The sequence below is a fragment of the Cynocephalus volans genome, chromosome 13 (assembly GCF_027409185.1).
Source record: "Cynocephalus volans isolate mCynVol1 chromosome 13, mCynVol1.pri, whole genome shotgun sequence".
Lineage (NCBI taxonomy): Eukaryota > Metazoa > Chordata > Mammalia > Dermoptera > Cynocephalidae > Cynocephalus > Cynocephalus volans.
Genome location: NC_084472.1, coordinates 96,523,420 through 96,539,756, shown reverse-complemented (window position 1 = coordinate 96,539,756; position 16,337 = coordinate 96,523,420). Strand labels below are relative to the sequence as shown.

Here is a 16,337-nt window from a genome sequence, read left to right as displayed (position 1 = left end):
AGGATCTCAATAAATGTTCTAAGTGCCTTTTAGATACTTTGGGGGGATGAAATTAAACAGATTATATATATCACTGTACAATTAGCTTCTGGTGTAGACCTTCTGAGAACATTATCAACATAATGCTATCCAGCTGCCTTCCAGGCTGGTCTCCACCTCATCCCCGTTAGAGTTGTAGGTCACGTCCTCTTCATCCTACAGCTGGACTATTGCTAGAGTTTTTTTTATCTGGTCTGAATGAATTTTGTCTATTTCACCCTCCTATTTCTTTTGGTGTTGGCTTTTTCTTTCTTTCTTTCTTTCTTTTTTTTTTTTCAAATAAGAGTCTGTTTTATGTCTCCATCAACTGGAAAGAAATGTAGTAATCTATTCTGCCACGTTATGGAACAAAAGAATGAAGAACTTTAAGTCAGGAGACTTAGCGCCTATTGCAGTCACCTTTGTTCTTAGTTACTATTTAGCCTTTTCAAGCTCCTGTTTCATAATCATATCAATAACTGCCTCTGTGCATCAGTAAATGGACATAATGTTACTTGTCTGCTCCCTTGCTGACGTATGTCAGAGGAAACTGGATTACTATTGGCCAAAATGAATAATTTGCTTTAGTTCAAGAAGCCATAAGAGTCCACACTGTTTTCCCTCATCTTTAATATCTTCTAATTACAAAGTTACAGGAATAATTCATAAATGCTATGGCAATAAACTGCTATAAACAGTTACCTCTATAAAATACCTGAATTCTATTTTGCTTCCCCTAAGATTATTTTTTAGAAAAAGAAAAACTAAGGTTTCTACATAGCCACAAGAAATGTACTGATTTACAATACTTCGTAATCAGAAATATGATAGATCAAAAATACCCAGATTACTGGAAAAGCAAGCCCAGGCATATCACATTATTTAAAATCCTCAGATGATAACATAGTACTAATAATATCTGCCTAAATTTCCAGAGCTCTGCTCATCCATGTCCTATTCATTATGATAATTATCATAATTAATTTTCTACTTCTTTTTCAATCTTGCCTCATATTCAGATTATCATAAAAATATGCCAAATATTCTAGACTATTGCTACTTAAACCTCTATCCGCCCCCCCCCCCAGTTTTCATAATCACTGATTTAGATAAGTATGTGGAAAAATAGAATTAAAAGATAATACGAATCTTTCCATGAACTTTTAAAGTACCCTCATATTTACGGAGTATCAGAGAGTGAGTTTTGCAACATCTTAAAGCTAGTTGGGTAAAATCAGAACTAGAACACCTCCTTCCTGACATCCTATGCTATACTATTCCAAACCTAATTGACTTCATTTTTGGCCATCAGTTCTTCCATTTTTTCCTGAGCTAATTTTTCCCTTTACATAGTGGCTAAAGACACAATCCATTTCAAAAATCCCAAATAATTGTGCAGAACTCCAAATCCAAATTTCATCAATTGCTTGTTTTTTCCTCTTCCCTACGATAAAGATAAAATATCTTTTTTGGTGCTTTTAGATCCAGGAAAGCAAATATCTCTTCAAATCTTCCAAATAAACATCATATTATCTTTTCTCAGCACTGAGTCATATCACATGATACTTCTCTTAACTTCCTCAAATGTTTACCCCTTGGTTGCTTTAAATTGTGTAATCCCCAACTCTCCACCAAACTCTACTTCACCATTTCAACAATGAAATTGCATTTAGTCCTTTCAACTCTAGTTATTGCAATTACTTGAGAAATGTATTAGAAATATTTATTTAGTTTATTTGCATTATTATTTAGCAATAGTAAAGATGAGGAAAGGGGAAACACAGAGTATTGATCCTGATCCTACAGCCAACACATGAGAAAGCACTCATTAGTTTATTCAATATGTTTCTCTTGGGTTATAGTTTAATAAATATTTATTAAAAATTTATTTCATGGCTATGTGCTACAAGGAATATAAAGACCAGACCCTCATTTTAAGAAACTTGTGTCCAGAAGTGTTAACATTTTACTAGAAGACACTATGAAAAACTCTTAAGTATGACTATCAGATTAAGACTTCTTTTGTGAGAGAATGACATTCAGTATCAAATGTATGACTATCATATTAAGACTTCTTTTGTGAGAGAATGACATTCAGTATCAAATAAGATATATATGTCAGCCGGGCATTACTACTGGTAGAACCAGAGAAGGCTTTATGCAATATCTTAGATGGACACTGAATGATAGATAAGATATCTTCTACAAGTAGAAGAAGTGTATTATTTCAATTGAAGAAAAAGGCATGAGGCAGGATGTGGAAAGTACTAGGTATGTTAGAATTATAGTCAAATTGATTGAAATATTTGGTATATTGAAATATTTGGGGCAAGGGAGGGAATGAAGCATCCAAAAGTAGTTGAGACACATTGTAAAAGATCTTGAGTACAACAGAGAGAAATGTATGTCTAGTGAGAGGCAGTAGAGATGCTCTTTGCAATCTAGGGTTTCCCTTTAGGAAGGCTGCATTCTAACAAGAGTGTAGAAAGGGTTATAGTCTGGAAGCTTGAGGCAGGGAACAATTTCAGCAGTCTGACACAGTAGTGGTAAGAACAGTCCATACCAGAATATGAATAAGTGACGAGGGAATAGAGAAAACAGAACATAACAACTGATGGTGGTCTTGAGAGATGTAATAAAAATAATTTAAATGTCCAGACTGGAAAACTGAAAGAGCGATTCTGCCATTACCAAGTGTAACTTGATAAGAGGGAAGTGCTTGGGTCACTTATTCACTTATGACACCTATATAATTGCTCACTCACTATATTCCAGATATTCTAACAGGTGTTGGGTATGCAAAGGTAAACAAGAGAGACAAGAATCAATCTCACAGAACTCACATTCTAGTGGAGAAGATATATGATGAAGAAATAAGCAAATGTGTATATAAAATAACTTCATATAGTGGTAATTATGAGGAAGTTAAAGCAAACAGTGGTATGGAGAGATGGGGAGTGAAAATGAGCATGGGGGAGGTTGAGGGGGAAATACTCTCTAAAAAAGGTGGTTTTAAGTAGAGACAAGGAGTGGAGATGTAAGAGAAGAAAATTTTAAGAGGAAAGAAAGTCGTCTAGTGCTCGTTACGGGGGCTGTCAAGTTAACTCAGTTGGTTAGAATGTGGTACGGATAACACCAAGGTTCGGGGGTTCGATCCCATCCCTGTACCAAGCAGCCTCCAAAAAAAGTAAGTTTGCAAAATGTTTTTGGTAACTTTGGTGGAAAGAAAAATTGAAGAAAAGAAAAATTTCCATCAATCCAAAGTGGCAAAAAAGGAAAGAAAAAGAAACATCAATCAAAGTGGGGGAAAACAGCACAAAATAAGATGGTAGAAGTAAATACACTGAAAAGAGATGGTCAGGTTTCATTAAAAAGTAAAAATGTTAAGTGTTTACTACAAGAGACAAACTGAAAGGTAAACAATATCAAAAGGTCGAAAGTAAAATATAGGAAAATAGCTACAAAAAAAATAACTGAAAGCTACTAAAAATATATATGATATATATTAATTAAAAAATCAGTAAGATTCAACTCATCATGTCTTACTAACAGGAACTGAAGAAGAAATTGACCAATCCATCCTTATTTTGGAGAGGTCCAAAGACCATTCTCATTAATAATTCAGCCATGTAAGAAGTAAGAAAGAATCAGAAATTTTTGAAAAACAGAATTAACCAGCTTGATTTATGGGCATATAGAGAATTTTGTACTTACAGAAAAGTTGTATTTGTCTTTAGTAATTACAGAATATGTTCAACAATCAGAGACTCATTAGATCTTAAGAGATATTTCATTTGTTTATACCCTTCAATGTAGAGAATGCTGGGCTACTTGTTATCTCATCACGTCTTGATCTGATCTTAAGATTCCTTCCTCCAGGTATTTGTAATGAATGTATGCTCAAAACTGATTATTTCAAACCATAGGATTTAAAATGCCAGATCTCTGTGTAAATTTCAGTAGATGTACATTTAAAATACATAATATTTTCTGGAGGAGTGATGAGACACTTTACCTTGAATTAGAGTGATATTTCTCAATGTCTGAGAGTGTTCCCAATCTTTCAGCCTTAGATCATTAGTGATGTTGTTCAATACTTTCACTTCTCCTCTTATTTCCTGATCCAAATGCACGTGTTCTTCTTTCACAGACTTAATTTCTGCTGATGCATTGTGCACACGCTCCTTCAATTCACTGATTTCCTGTGAAATATAAGTGAGCATCCATAGCTTTTGTTACACATGTAATTATCAAGCATTCAAGTTCAAGAAGGCCTGGAAATTCAGGTTTTTAAAAAACATATAATATTACAGGAATTTTATGGAATAGAACATGGAAATTAGAAAACTTAAAATAATAATTCTTTGATTGTGAAGCATTTCCTCTTTTGACTGAAAGTCTGAATTTTCACACTCCAAGCCCCACCCCCCAATAACAATAATAATCAATTAAATATATCTAAGGTATGCTTCTATTCCCAAATATATAGATGTTGGAATGCTCAAAATAAAATAAAATTTAAAACTTGTCATGTGGTTTTTAATTTACTGAAGTGAAATTTCTTCATATTCTATTTAGAGTGGTAACAAATTCCAGTTCTTACATACAAAATTGTTTTATAGCTATAACCAAATTTTAGAATCTTAATTCTCAGGGATAATGAATGTTAAGGATAGATTTCTAATTCAATAAAATCTCAAACTAGCATATTAATAATACTTTCAATTTTTGTCACCTCTATATTTGAGGCTTCGTTATTATTTTGCTTTTTAAGCATGTACATATGTTATGTGTATTTTTATGAGAAGGGAAAGTGGATTCGATTAAAAAAAAAAAAATCCTATACAGCATCCATGCACAACCTCTGCGCTCCACCACCAGTGGCTCTGCTGGGAATAGGCATTTAATTTTGCAGTCCTGCAGTCCTTTCTATGAACAATGGAGATAAATTCTACCCCATCTTCCATTTGGTACCAATGTTCTTCCTTTTTTCTTTCAAATTAAAATGTCTATAACCAAATTTTAATGTCTTAATTCTCAGTGGTAATGAACATCAAGGACAGATTTCCATATTCTATAAAATCTCTGTTTGGTCTTTGCTTGATAAGTATTATGTTGGTATTACTTATAAGCCTTTTCCTCAAACAGCACTTACTGATTCGGGCATTCATTTCATTTACTTATTCCTGTACTGGATTAAGGATTCCAAAAGCAGTCAAATTATTCAAGCAATGGGGATGAGAGTCCCGATGCTGCTTTTCTGTGTGTGCATACATGTACACATAGGCAAACACACATACATACGCTGACACTGACATAGTTTCTAAATCACTACAAGGGACTACTGTTGTCAAAAGAATATACAGCTTCGAACGTTCCACCAATCCCTTGTACCTCATTTTCTAATGCTGGAACTCCCTTCAAAACCTAAGTGCAATCTTATCCAAACTTAAACAGACTACCGATCACCACATTTTGATTATTTTATTAATTATTACTTCAAACAGGTCCAAAATTTCTACTGCCTTCCATTGGTTATGCAGGGTCAATGACATTCTATGGTCTCTGCTGGATTTGGCACACTATGGATACCAAACATGTCTTTCTTCTTCCATCTTATCCATTTTCTCTCTCTCCCACTCCATCTCATGGCCCCCCTGACTCTGTTTCTACATAAAGTAGTATTTTTTCCCTCCCTTTTTCCCTCCAACTTAATCAGAGGCTACTCCTATAACTAACATTTTAGCCTCCTCTCTCTCCCACACTCCCCAAGCCTATGGACAGTTTCTTCTTTGTGCATTTTCTCTAACCTTCCCATAGTCCAAGTCCTTGATATCCCAATACCATTTGATATGCGTAGTTACTCATTATCAATGTGGAAACAGTGATAGATTTTGAAAGTGATATGGCACAGAAACAGAATATCAAAATTGGTGTAGAGATGAGGTTCACCAGCAGAATCACCACCTTTAAACCGTAATGTCATTGTCTTCTGGCACCTTAAGCACAAGACCATGTAAAAATTCAAAAGTTCTGAATGATTGAACCCCATAAGTAATAAATATGTGGGATATTTTTCCTTAACCTGTTTAGTCTATTCTCTAGTCAATAGTTTAGTTGGTTTTCATGTGATGCTATAACTTTGGAGGCTTGTCTTTGTTCTATAAGTGATGACCATTTAAAAGAAAAATCACAATGTGTAATATTGTATCTATACAGAAAACAACCTCATTAACTAAGAATGGGTCTATTCAAGTAAAATCTCCTCCAGAGACACCAGCATTGCTTAGCAAATGATGGAAATTTTATAGGCTTCACGTTAGTTAGGGGTCTTAGTTATTTTATAATATAAAAATTATTTTTCACATGAGAAGTGAAGTTTTAGTCAAATGTTTTTCATGGAAAGAAACAATTCTAATTACTCAGTAAAAATTGCAATTTTTAAATAAGTTATTTGCTGCTTAAATTCTTTCTCATCAACACAGAAGATCTGAACCAGGGTTGGCTACAGAACAGTCTAGGGCAGAGGTCAGAAACTCATGGTCGTTTGGTCAAATTCAACCCACAGTCTGTTTTTGTAAATAAATATTTATTGCATCATCACTTTGCTTACAGGTCTACATATTGTCTCTGCCTGCTTTTGCACTACAGTGGAAGCGCTAAATAGTTATAACAGAGACCATACGATCCCCAAAGCCTAAAATGTTTCCATCTGGCCCTTTACAAAGAAACTTTGCTGACAATTGGTGTAGAGTACGTTTTGCTCTCTTGACTGTAGTATAAAGGGATATCTGATCATTCTACGGCTTGATCGTAACAATGCTTTTCTTATTGCTATATTTCTCAGTGTTTAATGAATATCACGGTTGGCATAGTAGTAGACAACTTAATGTGTATTTGATCCTATGATGATAATAACTGCACATTATGATCCCATGATGATCTTGTAATGATAGAATGTATACATTATTCAAAATGTAATTATTTGTACACATAAAAATTTATGTATACTACTTGAGAGCAGCAAATAAGTTATTTTAAAATTTAGACTTTGTAGGATATTTGTGTAAATAAAATTTCCATTCCTTTGGTGATGAAGAAATACTGGGTCTGTTGTAAAAATTCACAAATGCAGAGTGCCCACCTCTCAAGACCTACTAAGATAACCTAAGAATCATACTTGGTTTAGAGAGTTTAACAAGGCACTTTAATAATATTTAAAACATTAAAATACCTTAAGAGAGTCTATATCCAATGGGAAAAAAAATTCCCCCTTTTTCTGGGAGTCTGGGGAAGGCACTAGGTAAAACCATTGGAAACCTTTTGCTAAGATTGCCAGAAGAATCAGGGTAAATAGGATGATGCTGAAACAGTGTTTGCCACCTTTGCTTTCCTGGACTGCCTAAGGAGATAGGATCTGGATGGATTCAATTCCAGCATGTGAACTTCCAATGCAAAAATTCTTACCTCTTGTTGTTTCAATGTATTCTCTTGGATTTTGCCATTTAGCGTTTCTACATTGAGCTGCAAATCAAGCAATGTGGTATTCAGACTTGTTAAGGACTTGGCGATTTCCTCTATTGCATTCTCATGTCCCTGGACTGAGGAAACCAAGGTGCTTAGCTGGAGAAGAACATCATCAAATCTTTGACCAGTTGTCACAGTGAAATTCTGGAAATGCTCCAAATCTGGGAGATGGGCCTCAGTCTCTGAAATATATCGAATTCTCTTCTCCATGTTCCTCACGTGTTCCATAACATCTTGAAGTCTCATTTCGTCTTCACTGTCATTTCCTTTTCCCGTGAGACTTTGAGATACAGAATTCGTGTTAATTGAATCAACTGTGGAATTCTTTGTTTCCCACTTCAGGAGGTGAGCTGCGTATTTAAGTAAAAATAAACCACATCATGGCTTGTCTATTTAAATGCATACACCATTTCATGCCACATCATTCTATTCTATTTATTTAATTCCATTCCATTCCAACATTTTGAATGCGAGCCTAAGGTAAGTATTTCATTATACAATGTGTAAACCACACTAAGTATTTTGCTGAGAAACACAGTGTACCTTTGCCACTTTACCTTAGAATTTATTCCAGGATTACATCATTCTTTCTGAATTCTGCTTATATGAATCTTCCTGGCCATTGAATTTGCCAGTTAGAGAAAATTTTATAAATTATAAAATGCACCGTATGCTACTCCACAGGACTATTGTTAGGATAAAATGAGATAATGCTTAATATAGTTTCGAAAGTAAGAATCTCAAATATGTAAGCTACTGTGATGATGACCAGAATAACATATAGTGAAAGCAGAAGTAGTACTGTCATTCACTGTACAGATAAATTGTTGGCTCCTCTCCTTGTCTTAGCACTTAAGCTAGCAAAGAACTGTCATTTTCAACTCGCAGTGGGTGGAGCAGAAATTTGGGCAAATGAATTTTTTCATCTTAAAAATATGTTTATAAGACTCCTCTCTACCTATTATAAAATATATATTCATAGCAGAAAATTTAGCAAATAGGAATAATAAGAAAAAAATAATTTATCATAAATCTCACCAACCTGGGTTAAACTCTAACGTTTTGATGTATGTATATCAAATCTGGCTGTTTCCACTATTGTATTATTACAATAATAAAAGAAGGATTCTTTTTTATATTTAATTTGGAAACTACTCTTAATTTAATGCTATATCATTAATACTTTTTTCATGTTATTTAATATTTTTCTACAAAAATCATTGAATAACTACATTGTATTCTGTGTCTGGATTTCCCAGATTTATTTAAACAAACATCTACATTTAATTTGCTTCTGTTTTCAGTAACAGGTTCAATATTTTGATGAACAATTTTGTGATTATTTCCTGACGAAAAAAATTCTATTAAATGGTATTTCGGGAACATATTGAGCTGCTAATTTTCAAACAGGCATATGTTTTCTAAACAACCTAATTATGTTTCTGAAATGATCTAAAACAGTATGTTTTACAGTTTCAAAAACAATGAAAAACATAAACATTAAATTTGCAGATAAAAATAATGCATAATTATACACGACGAATAAAGTGTTTAACACCATTTTATCATTAATCAGTGGTGGTTGAGATTTTGTTATTTTTCCATATATCTATATATACATTTGATCTACATACATCAATCACATTTGTATTAGGTTGAATGCATAAGATTTGCATTACTTGACAATTACGGAGCAATAAAAAGAGTAACTTCATATGGTCTAGAAATATGTCTTTATATACAGCTACACCTGAATCTGTTGGTTTTCTTAATAAAAATAATATGGTAATAGTACCAGCTTTACAGATTTTTGAGGGTCAACTGAGATAACACATGAAAAACATTGAGTTCTATCCCTAACTTAGGATACCAGTTATATAAACGACAGCTTGGCATTTACACAGGACCAGGCTGCCTGACTCTGGAATCTAGTTCCACCTCCTCACTTACCAGTGGGGTTACTCTGGGCAAATTACTTATCTTCTCCTTGCTTAGGTTTCCTCAAACAGGTAAAAGTAATAATTACCTCAGCAGTGGTGTTGAGCGCGAATGAAATAAAGCATGTGACTCCCATACAAACACTCAATTCAACTCCAAAGTGCCTTACACATCAAGATATTATCTTAGTTATAGAGTCCACTGTATTCAGTACCCTTCTTTCAAGAAGCTGTTCGATGACAGTGGCTATTGTAGCTGTTACTATATTGAAAATAAGTATTATGCTATACATGCAATTAAATTTCAATTAAAAAATGCATTATTTCATATTTTCCCCAGCTGTATTTTTTAATATTAGTGTATTTGAATTAATGAAATATGTGTGATAACATTTTGATGTGATGTACAACAGAGACCATATTGAGTGTCTGTTATTCTATATTTCTTAATTTATCAGTAAATTAGACATAAAACCATATTTCTCATCACATTTATTAAATTCCGTGTGGGGAGCAAGTTTTGGATGGCTACTCATTCGTGCATTCATCAATACTTTGATTTATTTATTAAGAACCTACTGTGTGTAAACCACTGAGTAACTATGGGAATAAGAAACTTATTGGGAATAGATTTTGACTTAAATAATCAGAAACCCAAATAAACAATTTTTTCAAAATTATTTCTTAAAGTTTTCTCTTTATTATGATTACTGCTTTTTAGGTAGCAGTTGAGAATCTAGATTCTGGAGTAAAACTGCCTGGGTTAGTAATTCTGGCTCTGTCCTTTATAAGCTGTTACATTAGACAAATTACTTAATCTGTTAATGCTTCTATTTCACCATCTGTATAAATGGAGTACTAACAGACAGTGTTTAAATAATTAAGCGAACTATTTGTAAAGTGCTTAGACCAACTCCTGGCACATGATAAACATTGACAAGTTTCAGGTTTTTTTGCTATTGATATTTTGGATTCAATAACTGTAACTTAGCATCTGTATACCCAATATTGGTTAACTATGCAGAATTAATACTGTGTAGTATAAAAATATTTCCGGAGTTGGATGTTCCGATGAGCACAGTAGTCTCTGTGCTTTATTTTGCTGGGCACATTGCTCTAATTTCTCAACCAAATATTTTTACTTTCACTGGAAACAAATTTAATTTCATACGAGTAAAGTGAATATTTTTCACAATATGGAAAAAGAAGACCTAATTTGACAAAAGCCATGTGGCCAACAGTTTTTATTCTGAGAAGTTAAACATGTGTTGACAGTAAAGGTTACATTTTGCTCACAGATTTAAAAACACAACGTTGCTTTTTCCCTCCAACCCTAAATGAAAACTTGTTTAACCCTTACTTTAAAAAAAGTTTAACTCTTTACCATATAGCAACATAAAAAATGCCAGAATTCATACTTTCGAAAGTTTATTTCTTTTATTTTTGTTAAGGATATGGCATTTTGCGGCTCTCCATTTCAAATGTGAAAGAATATAAACATTCATGTCCTGTGCCAAGACCCAGAGACAGGGTTAGATTTAATTTTATGGACCATGTTTACTCTTTCATGTTGGTAGTTTCTTTTCCTACCCAAAGTGTTTATTATTTTGTGCTAAAGAATTTTTAGAATTTCAGTAACAATTTGTATATGTTAATCCTAGATTATTGTCTTGAGACAGTATTATGTGGTTAGGCTGTGACAATGATTCAGCAGCTTCTTTAAGAAAAGGTAGCAAATGGAGTGAACTTTATAATTAAGAAAATATCTTTTAATATATAATGCACTTTAAATTTTGGTTTGTTTGTTTTTGGCAGCTGGCCAGTACAAGGATCAAACCCTGGATGCTGGTGTTATCAGCACAATGGCACTTTGAATTTAAATAGTTTTTATGTATGATATTTTATTTCACTCATCAATTCATATTTGCCAAAACAGAGTAACTTCTATCATTCTGTATATCTTCTATCATTTTAGGGATACATTTTGTCTATATTTGTAATTTTTTGATATCAGGTGGAGATTTGTATTGCATTTTTGTTCCTTTTTGAAAAATGTTCTGATCTACAAACTAATTAAAGCTGCAAATGGGTTATCAATTGTTTATTATTAGTGCATGATGGACACAGTGAGTTCTGTTCCAAATTCTGATCAATTTGGTACTGATGTGAACTTATAAGACATTTTCAGTTTCCTGTCAATCTTATTAGGTACCATTGTAGTTTTAGTAAATAAATTACTTCAAATCAATCATTGTCAGCTCTAGAACAAAGGTGTTGGCTTTGTAGGATTTTCTAATAGTCCAGGAATTTTGAACTTGGTTAGAATCCTGATTTCTTTTCAGACTTCTCTCTGCGTTATACATGGGCTTATCAAAGCTGCCATCCAGGGGCTGGCTCTGTAAGCCATGGTTTGTATAAAAGTGCTGAGATTTACCCAAATTCTAAGTGGCTTATATATAGTTAATGATCTCAACCAATGAAACATCCTTCAGTCATGCATTTCAAACTACAGATAAGCAAATGTGTAAACAACATACAGCCAATCTCCGTTCCTCAGGAAGTTGATTATTTAACGCCAGACACATATCAGGTCCTTTTACTAAGATGGCTGCAGTGTTTCTTTGTTTGGTTTGGTTGTTATGGTTGCATCTTTGTTTCTCTTTGTTTTTAATGGTGAAAATAGGAGTTAATGTCTACCTCTGGAAAATATGTTTCTGTGGTAACTCTGTTCTATTGCCTTTTTGATTGGCCAGCCGTATTTTGCTACAAAAACCCAATTTCACTGGGAGACTGTAGACCATAGAGGTTAGGATTCAGAAGTCATGGAAGGGAGCTCCACTATTTTCTGTGTTGATAATGAGGATGATTATAGTAGCTGTTCAGAGAGTAACTGTAAGATCGTATTAAGATAATCTGTGGAAAGTTTATAGCCCAGTACCGAACATGGTAAATACTCAAAAATGATAGCTACTGTTATTGCTGTTTTCAATGTCTTTTCTTTCTTAGTAAAATTTTGGCTCTATCTTGTAATATTCCCTTAGATTGCCCCTTAGCAGAGGAAGTTGGCCTTGTATTTAGGAGTATTGTCTTGTCAAGCTGATTAGTATGCACATAAAAACCTATCTTATTCCCAGTGTATATCTGATTAGAGCATATGGCCAGAAAGTTTAGAAAGAGCTACAAGGCATAGAAATTCAAATGCCAATCAAAATCCTTCAATTTCATCAAAAATGCCACTGAGGGGAATAATATTTACTTGTTTGAGTTATATGCATGCCATTCAGCCTTGTGAAAATGCCCAAATCTATCCCCCATTCAAGTCAGACTCTCCAAAGAAATATTAACCTGGAGAACACGTTAAGCTCAAGTAACTTGTCCTAATTTTTTTTTTCTTTGAGAGGATGCTCTCAGTTTATTTTAAAAGATATTTTAAACAACAGCCCTATGAAACACGTGACCATATAAACTGTAAGGATATTACTGAGTTGTAGGCCATTATTTTACAAAGTCTCCTCTCTTCGAAAACTCACAAGAATATTTTTGTCAATACTATAAGTAGAAGAGCTTCTCCTGAACAACAGGCTTGTATTTATACTATAGGCACTGTTAATGTAAATGATCATGTTTATGTCTGCACCTTGGCAGCTAGGATACTTATGAAATTTGTGGCCTGCTGCTAGAAGTATATAGGACTTTAGAGGATATTACATTTTTGAAATGGTCTAATCCTTTCCATCTTACTTTCATATATCTATATTTTTATCTTACTCTCTTTTTTCCACTCTCTTTTTTTTAATTAAAAAAATCTATTTGTTTCCAGTTAACTTTGCAGAATTTATTTTTTAATTTAATAAATTTGAAGAACCCTTTGTCATATGAAGTTTTCTTCATCAATCTTCAATATACAAAAGACTAAATGCTTCTTTTTTGCTCTTACAATGAGTAATTCACAGGGTAAACTGCTACGTTCAAAATTCTGGAATACTATACCTGCCATTATTCCAGTGATAGGTATGAGAACTGCAAATACAAGAAGATAAAGGGCAATCAGGGCAGCTTTGAAGGACTTCAGTTTCTCCTGAAGGGTAGGGCCATTTTTAGGATCTGAAAAAACAAAAGCCCAACCTATTGTTAGAAAACTTGATCTTCTCGCTTATTTAAAATTTTCGTAATCTCCAATTATAGGACAGTACTTCAAAAAGTTTGTGGAAAAATAGAATTAAAAGATAATATGAATCTTCCTATGAACTTCTTGAAGACTCCCCGTATTCTTACTACCAAGCCTACTGAAATAGCAAAGGGGAAAGAAAAAATAGGTCATTTATCCAGTAGAAAGAAAATGGACAGTCACAGGAAAAGTCAATGCGGGTACTACTATGGACATTTGATTTACTTATCCTTTCACTAAACATTCATGAAAAAGTTCTACCCTCTTCAAGTTGTGATTGTCTCTCTTTTTGGAATTAGATGGTATATTTTCATATTGAAACTGACATATGCAAACATAAATTTTATTCTATGCATTTCACATGGAAATATATTTTGTGTGAAAATAAAATTTCTCAAGTAAATATATAATTATGAATTTTTCCTATTTTTAACAGTTACAGAAATATTTATTTTCAATGACTATTATGCAAAATTAATTTTCTTTACCAGTTCCAACTCAATAGTTTTGTATTTAGGTACCTCTTATGATTTAAATATAATGTGAAAATATCACCAAAAAATGAAATTAACAAGGTTATTTACATTTTGACTAAACTTTGAAATGGAACAATGAAGCCCATCCTCGGGATATTTTGAAACATGTTAATAACAATCACCTTTTAGTCTTATGAATTTATAAAGAACAGTGATTCATATAACGACATGCTAATTGTGGTAGAGGAAAATCGGTGTAGAGGGAAAACTTAGTACCGTAAATGAGGAAGTCCTTTCCTTGAATAGGTGAATAAAATGTACATTAAAAATTTATTTTTTATGGCCATTGCTTTTACTGCTCAATAACAACTTCAGGTTTCAAACTCATGAATTAAAAACAAAATTTAGACATTGTTCAGTAATGCTTTATACAAGATTGTGAGGAAAAGAAGAGAAAATATTTTAAAAGTAAAGAAAAAAAAAAAAAGAAGGAAAAAGATAAGAAAATTGAAGGAAAATGAAAAAGAACAACCCACAATACAAGCAAGATAAGATATTCCGTTTGTCAAGTTGAGTAAGCCTGAAATTTAATATCTAATTTACAATCACAAATTCTGTGTATTCTGTTTTTCAAGTAGCTCTCAAATGTTTCTGTTGTCTTCTCTGCTCCCAAAGCCTCTGCACCCCCTACTCGATCTCTCATCATCTGTCTCTAGCAGCTTTTACTATATCTTTTTTACCTGTGTCTCACTGGTACCACATCCTCTCACCATCCTTTGCCCAGCACACAAGATCCACCAGGCCCAGGGTTGTGGTCTACATTCCAGGTTTGCCTATGCAAGAGCTCATATTTGATCCTTTAACTTTGCATAGGCTGCTTCCTCTAGCTGAAATGTTTCTCTGACTGCCCTTTCCCAACCTCATCCCCTTGGTGATGTTTATTCATCTTTCAGGGCTTAGTAGAACTGCAAGCAGTTCTGTCCCACTACCTTAAATGAGCCTGTCCAGATACAGCTGAATACTACTACTTCTGAGCTCTTGTCATAAACTACAAACATCTGCTTCAGCATTGCTGTGGGTTGAATTGTGTCCCCCAAAAAGACATGTTGATATCCTCACCCCAAGCACCTGTGAAGGTGACGGTATTTGGAAATAGGATCTTTGCAGATGTAATCAAGTTAAGATCATACTGGACAAGGGTGGTCTCTAATGCAATAATTAGATGTCTTTATAAGTGAAAAAACACATAATTACACAGGGAAGGAGGCCACGCGAAGAAAGAGACAGAGATTGGAGGGATACAGCTACAAGCCAAGGAACGCTAAGAACTGCCAGGAGCCACCAGAAGCTAGGAAAAGGTGTGGAAGGATTCTTCCCCAGAGCCTTCAAAAAGGTGCACAGACCTCCTGACACATTGATTTCAGACTTCTGGACTTCAGAACTATGAGAAAATCAATGTCTGTTGTTTTAAGCCACTCAATTTATGGCAATTTGTTACAGCAGCTCTAGGAAACAAATACAAGCACCAACCACCCACATTTTCAAACACTAGTGCTTGGACCATGGTGCTAGGACCAGGACCTAGTACTGTGGCTGGGCAGTCAGAGGACTCAGTCAATACTGAGGACTAATTTAATTGCATACAATGCCTCCTTCAATTTCAGCTTATTTTCTTCTCAAGAGAGAAGATCTATTTATCAAGTAAGTGTTATTTTAACATCTATATACATTTAAGGTAAGTCTCAAGCCTATAATTTTTATATAAAAATTTTACTTTGGTACATGGAAATAACTTTTAGAAAACCTCGATGGGCACCCCATCCCCTTTGACTCACTCATAGGAAGCAAGGCTGTCATTGAGCGTGCATCGAATTTCACATATTCAGAACAGCTATCGGTGTCCTCCTCTTGATCAGGAAAGCTAGCCAACTGCTCCATACTTCTATCAAACACCTGAAAAAATACATTGATTACACAGGAAATCACTAGGGACCTTTTGTATAATGCTTCAAATTGAAACTTATAATTAAAATTCAGTTTTGGCAAAAAAAAACCCCAAGTACAGTTAATTAGTTAAATTTATCTGTTACTGATAGCAATGCATTAAACTTACCCATAAATTTTAATTTTAATATAAGAAGACAGATTTATGTGGAACCTAAATACATATCTGTGTTTGTAGATGTGTGATTTTTGAGTGTGAGGAGAGAG

At 33.8% G+C, this 16,337-nt stretch overlaps 1 protein-coding gene across 2 annotated transcripts in view; it reads right to left on the bottom strand.

Moving 5' to 3' along the window:
• The window catches only part of MSR1 (macrophage scavenger receptor 1), a 65,038-nt gene extending 48,974 nt beyond the window's left edge, over positions 1-16,064 (bottom strand). For both annotated transcript variants that reach the window (XM_063077460.1, XM_063077461.1), the window contains exons 1-4: positions 15,962-16,064; positions 13,473-13,586; positions 7,486-7,895; positions 4,034-4,220 (exon numbers count right to left, since the gene is read on the bottom strand). In XM_063077460.1, the coding sequence (XP_062933530.1) occupies positions 4,034-4,220; positions 7,486-7,895; positions 13,473-13,586; positions 15,962-16,064 (814 nt within the window). The remainder of the gene's footprint in view (positions 1-4,033; positions 4,221-7,485; positions 7,896-13,472; positions 13,587-15,961) is intronic.
• Positions 16,065-16,337: the final 273 nt, after the last annotated feature.